The sequence below is a fragment of the Marmota flaviventris genome, chromosome 9 (genome assembly GCF_047511675.1).
Source record: "Marmota flaviventris isolate mMarFla1 chromosome 9, mMarFla1.hap1, whole genome shotgun sequence".
NCBI lineage: Eukaryota > Metazoa > Chordata > Mammalia > Rodentia > Sciuridae > Marmota > Marmota flaviventris.
The window spans coordinates 56,328,466-56,338,630 of record NC_092506.1 but is presented as its reverse complement, the minus strand read 5'-3'; the positions used below and the strand labels follow the sequence as shown (position 1 = coordinate 56,338,630).

General features: G+C 37.5%; 2 protein-coding genes and 1 non-coding gene across 4 annotated transcripts in view; 1 reads left to right on the top strand and 2 right to left on the bottom strand.

Annotated features, from left to right (window-relative positions):
* Positions 1 to 1,316: 1,316 nt before the first annotated feature.
* LOC114078920 (U6 spliceosomal RNA) lies at positions 1,317 to 1,423 on the bottom strand. The gene has a single exon (XR_003580413.1). It is a non-coding gene; the product is annotated as a U6 spliceosomal RNA (small nuclear RNA).
* A 44-nt stretch (positions 1,424 to 1,467) lies between these two features.
* Positions 1,468 to 2,391, top strand: LOC114078909 (olfactory receptor 2D3-like). The gene has a single exon (XM_027919964.2). The coding sequence runs from the start codon at positions 1,468 to 1,470 to the stop codon at positions 2,389 to 2,391; it is 924 nt and encodes a 307-aa protein (XP_027775765.2).
* Positions 2,392 to 8,018: 5,627 nt separating this feature from the next.
* Positions 8,019 to 10,165, bottom strand: part of LOC114078908 (olfactory receptor 2AG2-like) — a 30,002-nt gene continuing 27,855 nt past the window's right edge. The window contains exons 1-2 of one of the 2 annotated variants that reach the window (XM_071617141.1): positions 9,801 to 9,852; positions 8,019 to 8,991 (exon numbers count right to left, since the gene is read on the bottom strand). In XM_071617141.1, the coding sequence (XP_071473242.1) occupies positions 8,019 to 8,969 (951 nt within the window). In that variant the 5' untranslated portion in view covers positions 8,970 to 8,991; positions 9,801 to 9,852. Of the gene's footprint in view, positions 8,992 to 9,800; positions 9,853 to 10,165 lie in introns of those variants that run through there. The other variant, XM_071617142.1, reaches the window with a different exon arrangement.

Here is a 10,165-nt window from a genome sequence, read left to right as displayed (position 1 = left end):
TGTCTAAAATCAGGGACCAGCCTGCTGGGACTAAATACTGATTTAATAATTTGCAAATCTGTGGCTTTGAAAGTTCTTTTAAATCATCATGAGGCCTCAGAATCTTTGTCTATAAAGTGAGGTGGTCAGTAGGGTTCAAATCTTGAAATTCTTCTTTTAAGAATTCCTGAGATACCACAATGCTAAATAAAGTGAGTTTTTTTAGTTGTTGTTATAATGATGACAGTATTATTACTAGTGTTAACAGTTCTGTGTTCTGCTGCCTAGGACACCAAGTGCTAGACATGAGGATCAGCTCCTGTGTCTCCCATACCTTCTGCATTCTGAATGGAATCCATGAATCTCAATGTTAAAAATAAATTTACAAAAATTAGGTAGACATCAAAATACCAGATTTAAATTCACATTTTGGCTCCATACTGGCTCTCCTAGCAGACCAGGCATGGATCTGATGACCTCCTTAAATCAGTCTAGCTGTCCTACCTGGATTTTGACTACTATTTAAGAGTGGTTTTACTTTAAATAACTATGGAAAAGAGCAAAAACTAATATATGCAACTTATCTGTTTGATCTACAAACCATATTTTGACTTCCTACTATTACTGCGAACAAATTTTTTCCATTGATAATCTGTGATTTATGAGCTAATAGATATTTTTAAATCTAAAAGTAAAAACATTTTATTATTTAAATCAGTTCACTGAATTTTCTTACATCTAATTTTAGTGTTTTCAAAGTATTTTTCAAAAAATAAAAATGAAATTTAATCAAAATAATTCTCTTAATATCTACATAGTAATTTACTAATACCTAAGTATATAAACATCTGGATTAGTGAAGAAGCCAGTGTGTGATACTCATACTTGCAAGTTTATCAAGCAAAGGAAAATGTGTTTGAAAGCTATATGCATTGCAGGAAACAAAAATATGAACCTTAAGGCTAACTGACCCCTTGTAGGAGGCAGATGAAATCTGATAGTCAAAAGTTGTACTTGTTAGAATTATACATATTTATAAAGCAACGAAAGATAACATTCAGAATGCCTGTGTTCTCTCTCTCTCTCTCTCTCTCTCTCTCTCTCTCTCTCTCTCTCTCTTACAATACTTATAAAGCATTTTATTGTTTCTCACAGGTTAGGGGAAATATTGTTTATCAGTAACAGAAAAATCCTTACTTAACAAAACAAGTGAAAAGCACCAAGGAATCTGTCAACAACTCTGATGAATTCCAGTGTTATTAAGTTACAGTTTTTAAACTATACTGTAATGTAGTACTCAAAGCTTTCATAAATACCAAATCCAGTAACTCCTGAAAAGAAATATGGAATTCTTCACGAATTTGTGTGTCATCCTTGCACAGGGGCCATGCTAATCTTCTCTGTTTCGTTCCAATTTTGGTGTATGTGCTGCCGAAGCGAGCACCCTCTGTTCTCTTTCTGATGACAGGTAAATAAGAATAAGAATCAATGGGAGAAGGAAACCAAACTTCTGTGTTTGAATTTGTCTTGTTGGGACTGTCACAGGATCCACAGATCCAAATCTTGTTGTTCTGTGTTTTCCTGATCATCTACCTTCTTTCCATATTTGGAAATCTGCTGATAATACTCCTCATCCAAGTTGACTCTCAACTTCACACACCCATGTACTTTTTTCTCAGAAACTTATCTTTTGCTGACCTCTGTTTCTCTACAAGCATCGTACCCCAGATGTTGGTTCACTTCCTTGTGAAAAAGAAAACCATTTCCTTTACTGGATGCTCAATACAGATAGCGGTCTTCCTCCTTGCAGGGTGTACAGAGTGTGCACTGCTGGCAGTGATGTCCTATGACCGGTATGTGGCTGTCTGCAAGCCCCTGCACTATTCCACCATTATGACCCAGAAGGCTTGTGTCCAGCTGGCCACAGTGTCCTGGATAAGTGGGGCAGTTGTATGTTCAGTGGACAGTGCGTTTACACTGTATCTCCCCTACCAGGGACGGAATGTCATTAATCACTACTTCTGTGAACCACCTGCTCTCCTAAAGGTGGCATCTGGGGACACCTACAATGCCGAGATAGCTCTCTTTTCAATGGGGGTGATTATCCTCCTAGCTCCTGTCTCCCTCATCCTTATCTCCTACTGGCATATCATCTCCACTGTGATCCGGATGCAGTCTGGGGAGGGGAGGCTCAAGGTCTTCTCCACCTGTGGCTCCCACCTCACCGTTGTGGTTCTCTACTACGGCTCTGGAATATTTGCCTACATGAGACCAAATTCCAAGACGATGAATGAAAAAGATAAGGTCATCTCTGTGTTCTATTCAGTCATGACTTCCATGTTGAACCCCATCATTTACAGCCTTAGGAACAAGGACGTTAAGGGGGCTCTCAGGAAGCTGGCTGGAAGATAGTATGCCTCAGAGGCAGTGAGTTCTGAAATCTGAAAAATGTATTTGAACATTTTGATTGACAACATGGTTCTGACATCCTCATCCTTTCCTTCCCTTGCTTCATTTCTCAGCTTATTTGCTTCTATATTCATTAAATGACTTCTCTATGCAAGCACTGTGCCTACATCCACGAGATGAGTAAAACTCAGTGCTTTCCTCAAAAGATGTGGCAATCCACTAACAAGAGATCATAAACATAGAGATAACCATTTTAAAATTTCAATGAGAGGGACTATTTTTAGAAAAGGTTAAAAAAAAAAACACTGTGTAGACCCAAAGTGAAGGCAATAGCTTATTTGAAGATCAGAAATACTTTATGTAGATGTCTCTACTGAAATGATAATTGATTTATTAGTAGGATATACAATTTCAACAAGTATCAATGGTCAGAAAAGATACCTAAGAGACACTATATCATGAACAAAAACAAAGATGGCCAGAGAGGGTACATTAAAATCAGGAATATATGTCAAGAAATAAAGCTTAGTAATGATATTGTCACAGGATTAGCTAGCTTTATATTATTCTGTAGAGGGTTTTATGCACATGATGAACCAGTTTGCCCTATAGGAAGTCTTGCCCTATAGAAATGATCTGGTTATGCCTTTGCTTAGGAGCTTAATTCTGAAAGACAGTAACAGAGTGAAATATTGTGCTTGGCAGTTTGTGTGATCACAGTACCAAAGTTAGTCAAAGGACTTATGGTCTAGATATTATCTCAGAGGTTATGAGTCTATGATATTTAATATCTGAAATAATTTTTATCTTGTCTTTCTTTTAATTTCAATTATGAAGGGAATCTTATTGTTCAAAATATACAATCATGTTCTGCTTTAATCAGTAATTCTCTCAACCAACACATATTTACTGAGCTTCCTGTACTGAAATGCCTAGGAAGTTGGTAGTATTTAATAATTGTTAGTATTTAATTACTACTTGTGCATTCTGATAATTTGTAACTTTGTGGAAACATTTAAATTGAAAGATATTTTAATAGCTATCTGACAGTATGATAGGCACTAAAAAATTGTGATGTCAATTAAGCATGAATAGCTCAGTCTTAAAGAGTAGAATTTTCTGGCCAGGCACAGTGATGCAGACCTGTCATACCAGCGGCTTGGGAGGCTGAGACAGGAGGATCACAAGTTCAAAGCCAGCCTCAGCAATGGCAAGGCACTAAACAACTCAGTGAGACCCTATCTCTAAACAAAATACCAAATAGGGCTGGGGATGTGGCTCTGTGGTCGAATGCCACTGAGTTCAATCCCTGATAACACCAAAAACAAAACAAAAAAAATCATGAACAGATATATTAGGAAAAGTGTCAGAACACACCCAAAATGGATTAATTCTTCTAAATTGTCATTGTGAGGGGCTAATGGTGACACCAGTAAGAAGAATCAGGACAAATAATAGCCTAGGTAGATAGGAATGGGAGAGAAAAGCATACCTCAGACAGGTGGAGAAAATGTGTGGGGTAAATGAGGCATGGAAGAAAAAGTTCTTTAGCATAGCACAAGAAGCTTTCTTTGAGCAAAGATCAATAAGCAAAAATTACAACACTGTGAGGAAAGGTATGTATCACTTAACTTGATTTAACTGTTGCATAATGTGCACATATTTTAAAACATCATAGTATACATGATGAATGTCTATGATTTTATTTGTTAATTTAAATAAATAAAACATAAGCATGTTACTTTTTTAAAGAATCAATATCATATAATTTGATTAAGCAGTTCTGATCCTAGGAATCCACTTTACAAATGTGCATGAAAAGATTGTGGAGGAAGAGCAAGACGCTGGTATGATTCTCCAGGGTTTTTTTTCTCCACAGAAACATCAATTTGCACAGCTGTTCGTGCACCAAACTACTTTCACTACAGTACAGTACCGCATTTTAACATAATAATTTAAAAAGATACAGAAAATAGATCTCCCTTCAACTACAACAACACTATGTGGAGAGATGTGTCCTGCTTGGGAGATAGTAAGGGAATTAAGAAAGGGCTTCACCTGATGCTGATTGCAGAGGTCTCAGGCCTTGGGTGTCCTGTAGCAGCAGGCAGGCGTGGACCTTGATCTTGCTTTGTTGCTGGACTGAATTTGGCAATCTATGAGCTCCAGGTATGACCCAGCATTGTGGAATTGGTTGCCATGGGACTGTCCATTTCATATCTCCCCCAACCTTTGGAAGAATAATATAGACAGAATTTTCCACTTGGGGAAGAAAAGGGTGTGGGTACCCAGTTACTGCCTAGGAGTCTGAGATTAGTCTCTCCATGATAAGGCTCAGAGTCAGGCTGAATCCCATAGCCTGTAAACACAGGCCAGTCACTACAGAAGAGGTATCTGAGTCACTCAAGGGCACTGCAAGAAAACAAAATTACAGGCCAATGTGATGAACATAGATGCCAAAATTCTCAAAAAATAATAGCAAATAAAATTGAGCAAAACATGAAAAAGGTTGTTCACCATTATTAAGCATCATTTATCTCAAAAATGCAATGATGGTTCTACACATACAAATTAGTAAGTGTGATAAGCAAAATTTAAAGAATGAAAGACAAAAACTAGCTGTTGGTCTCAATAGACATGTAAGAATCATTGAAAAATATTCAATATATCTTCCTGATAAATAGTCTAGTGAATTAGGTATAGAAAGAACATACTTTAACATAATAAAGGCTAAATGAGATAAGCACTTAATTAACATCATTATCCATGAGGAAAGTTCAAAGAAATTATTTTACAATGAGAAACAAGACGGGGATGCCTTGTTTTGAGATTTCTATTCAACCTAATACTGGAAGTCGTGGCCACAGTACCATGCGAGAGAAAGAAATGAAATGCACCCGAATCAGAAAGGAACAAGTAAACTTGTCTCTGCAGATAACATGAACTTATATACAGACTAGATAAAAGTATTTGCCAACCATATATCTAAATCCAAAATATCCTAAGAACTCAGTAACAAGTAAACAACCCAAGTAAAACATGCCCAAAGAACCTGAGGAGACATTTATACAAAGATGATATTCAAATGGCTAAGAGGTCTATAAAAAATGTTGAACATCAGTAATCACCAAGAAAATACAAATAACCCAATGAGGTATCACCTCCCACCTTTTAGCATGGCTATTTCAAAAATATGAAAGATAACAAGTGCTATATCAAGAATGTAGGGAAAGGAAATTTTGCACATTGCTGATGGAAATGCAAATTAGTACAGACACTGTGGAAAGCAGCATGGAATCTCCTCAGAAAATTGAAAATAGAATTCCCATATAATCTGGCAATTTCATGATGGAGACATATCCAGAGGATATGAAATCATTATAGCAAAGAGAAATCCCACACTCCCAGATTCATTACAGCATTATTCACAGTTGCCCAGATATGAAAACAACATAAGTGTTCATCAATGGATGACTAAATCAAGAAAATCTGGTGTAAATAAACAATGACAACCTTAGGAAAGAATGAAATTTTGTCCTTTACCACCACCTGGATGAACTTGGAAGACGTTAAGTAAGATAAAAAACAACACTGTGTGGACTCACTTTCATGTGAAATTTAACATAGTCAAACACAAAAAGGGAAGGCAAAATGGTCGTTACCAGGGAGATGCTGATCACAGAATACAAACTTCAAGTTAGACACAAGGGGAAGTTCATGAAATCCGTTGCACATCATGGTGATTATAGTAGCGACAACAGTAATATATGTGTAGTTGAAAATTGCTGAAGAAGTATATTTTAACTGTTCTTATCACAATAGTGCAAATATATGAGGTAAAACACGTATTAGCTTGATTTAGCAATTTCACAATGTATTCAAATATCAAGACACTATATTGGACACCAAAAATAGATAAAATTTTTGCTGATAAAAATAAAAATAAATAAAATGTGCAAGTGTTCACTTTTTAAAAAATACAATAAAGTAAGATTAAATTTTTTGGAGACTGTTTATTCATCCATAATAGCCAACACAGTTTAAGCACGATTTAGCCAGGCTAAGGTCTAAATGCCTGGCATTTATTATCTTATTCCATTTACCCAATAACATCAAGACTGCAGGCCTGTATTTATCACCACTTTTAAGTTGAGTACATGGAGATACAAAGGGTTTAATTCAGTTTCCTATTGTGCACTGAGGATAAAAAGGGAGCCAGGGATTCAAACTGAGGTGCTCTTTTCCCCTTCCTCTCTGTCATTACTCTAAAATATACCCTCATACAAAGGAAGAAAATTCACTAAGCTTTAAATGACGAAAGGAATTGTCAGTTACATATAAATTCAGTCAAATACAGTATGCATAATAAAAACACAACAGAACAATTATACAGGTGATTTTTGCTTCTGTCTAAATTTCTGAATTTTTTCATTATAAAGAACTCACATCAGTCAGTTTTAGGTGTTATATTATGGCTTATCTAAATAGATTAAATAATTTACAATTATTTTTAGAAAGAAAACAAGAACTTCCAAGCTCTCACAAACACTGTTCCCAACCATAATAATCTTTACATAGGTGAGGTATTTTAGAGCTTCTGCATGCAACAAATTCAAGTTCCTACATTTTCTTATAAATCTTGCCATGACACTAAATATGATAAAAGAAAGCATGTTTAGGTTAGCTAGAGAGTGAGATATATATATATATATATATATATATATATATATATATATATATATATATATATTTATGCCTCCTGTCCAGTGGACAGAGACATCATATACATTCACTTCAAGGATTTCATCTCCTTGCAGCTATTTCAATGCTCCAAAACACATATGTGTATCTGCATTTAACAAAATTCAAAGAAAATATATACCATAGACTTATCTCACTGTTATTGTACACTATTCTGTTTAAACTTGGGTGCTTTCAATTCTATTCCTTTAATTTTAATCTTAGGCACTGTAAAAATGCCCCCAACATCAAAAAGACTCTGACAATTTTCAAATTGAAATGCCAGGATCCTTTTTTCTTAGCCCCAACCACTACACCAACTCAGGTTTATGCCTTTATTTATGAAGTCAGTATGACTGACTCCTCAGGGCTGGAATGCAAATGCAGTCACATCTCTATTACTCTTCCCCATTAGCAGCTAACATCTTAATAAACAGCAAGTCTAATATATCTTCTGTGGACCTTTTATTTACTAAAGATTTAAGAATCCAGTTCAAAGGAACAGTCCTTCAGTGCTAAGAGGCCATTGGAGTTTGCTCAGTCCCAAAGCAATCCCAAGTCCCTACTGCTACACAATGTTGAAATAGACAGTCTCCTACCATGTTTATTTGGTATGTGTCAGGATGACGCCTCACCAGAGTGAGTCAAAGACATCCATTCAAAGCTTTTTCTTGTCCTAGTCCCTTTTTTTATGTGGGCTTCACAGGTCACTGATATGTGCCAAGTGAGTTTACATTGAAGTCTGTTTATACTAGAGCTACATACAAGAAAATAAGGTGGGATTTTCAAAAGTATAAGTATCATGTCAGAGGATAATATTAAAGAATGAAGGAACATAGCAATTTCACTTTGAAAAGGAATAATAAGAGGCAAGTCAAGAGCCCTCTCTACTAGGTGGGGTGTACTGGCAGCACATATTTTCCCAGAACCCTCCTCAAGGCCCCCATGACCTCCTTATTCCTCAGGCTATAGATGAGAGGGTTCAGGGCTGGAGTGACAATTGTGTAGAAAACAGAGATGACGTTGTCTTGTTTGGGACTGTGGAAGGAACTGGGCAGGACATACATGAATGTGGCAGCCCCATAGAACATCCCAACCACAGTCAGATGGGAAGAGCAGGTGACAAGGGCTTTCTTCTTTCCCTCATTGGAGGGCATGTGGAGCACAGTGAACAGAATTAGGGTGTAGGAGGCAACAATAGCAGAAAGGGGCAGCAAGAGGAAAGTCACACCTGTCACATAAACCAGGAGCAAATATCTGGAGGTATCTGCACAGGCCAACTTGAGCAAAGGTGGGATCTCACAGAGCAAATGTCTGATTTCCAAGGACATGCAGAAAGGGAAATGCATTGTATACATGGTGTGTCCTAAAGCAGTCAAGCATGCCAGGATCCAGGATGTGGCCACTGTGAGCCAGCAGACCCTTGGCCTCATGAAGATCATGTAGTTCAGAGGATGACAAATGGCCACATACCTGTCATAAGCCATGAAGGCCAGGAGGAGGTCCTCTGCACTACCCAGCATCAGTGCTAGGAACATCTGAAGGGCACAGCCTCCAAAGGAGATGCTGTTTTCTCTGCGAAGATAATCCAGGAGGGTTTTGGGAGTGACAACCGATGTGAAAAGGAGGTCCACAAGAGAGAGCTGCCCGAGCAGGAAGTACATGGGCACCTGGAGCCGGACATCTGTTGTGATGACCAGAAGCAGCAGTCCATTGCTTGCGAGGGCCAACATGTACAGGAAAGTGATCATGGCACAGAGCAGATCAGGAGCCCCGCTGTCATTCAGAATCCCCACCAAGATGAAGCTGCTTCCCCAGGTGGAGGAGTTCCAGAGCTCCATTCTGTTTAGTTCTTTCAGTTGCCTAAAACAAGATAGATATTCAGAGGCATTAACCTACCTTTTTGGTCCATCCCAGGACAGTATGCAGTGGTCAATAGAAATCCCATGAAATGTCCTTTCCTTCTCTCAGCTAAATTTCCCCTCTGGATTCTGAATTTCTAAAAATTTCTATTGAATTTTGATTTGCCCATCCATGTAAATGTAAAATAGGCATGTCGGATAATGCTAATTATTAAGAATTATCTTTACATAAGATATGGGAAAGAATAAGCCCAAAGATCTTTCTACATAGATGAAAACATCTCTCTCTTCATAACAAACCAGTACACTGGGCAGTGTTTAAAAGCTGGTTGTTTTTCTACTTAAAGTTGACTTTGGGACACAATTCTACTTTTAAAATTTTATTCATAAAACCTGTTTGCCATCTTCTTGCTTAACCTGACGTCTGCCTTTATGTTCTGCCCTCATTGTTTTTGATACCTTCCTCACTAGCAGGATTTCAGGGATCTTGGGTCACATGATTCTTATACTCTTAAGCCATCCTCACCTCCTTGGGGGGGATACAGTGACTCTGCTTTAGATAAAAACAATTCTGGGCTTAATTGAATGGTCAGCCTGATGTAGGTTTTTGATGCAAATTAGTAGGAACAGTGGAAAAAGAACACTTGCCTATTCGAAGGAAGTGATGAGCTATTTACTCGGAAGGAGACAAGAAAAATAAAATTATGGGATCCACAGAGACATAGAAGTTGTTGGTATTTATGGTATATGATAAAAGGAGTGTTACAAAAGAGGAAGCCTTATAGAAAATGACCAAAACTGTTCTTTTACCTGGGAGTCAAAGCAACATTCTGACCATAAAAAATACCTTCCTCTGCTTCACAAATCTTAGGAGCATATGGAAGGATGCTGGCCTTGCTGAGTCCTGAATCCATATGATACTACCAATGGAAGGGACTGAGGAGGAATGTTTTGAATGGGGCTGATGGTATCCACTCAGCATGCACTTTATGAATGCAGATCTTTCACAGTTAGGTGGAGTATATAGAAGACACTCTGGAAGAGAAGAGAAAATTTTAACAAAAAGTTCATCATCTCTCCCTTGTAATATCTCCACCAGCTCCTATCTTTCTTTACGTCAACACTCTCAGTATCTCAGAGTTGGGATCATAAAAACTTGATATCAGGAGACCCAT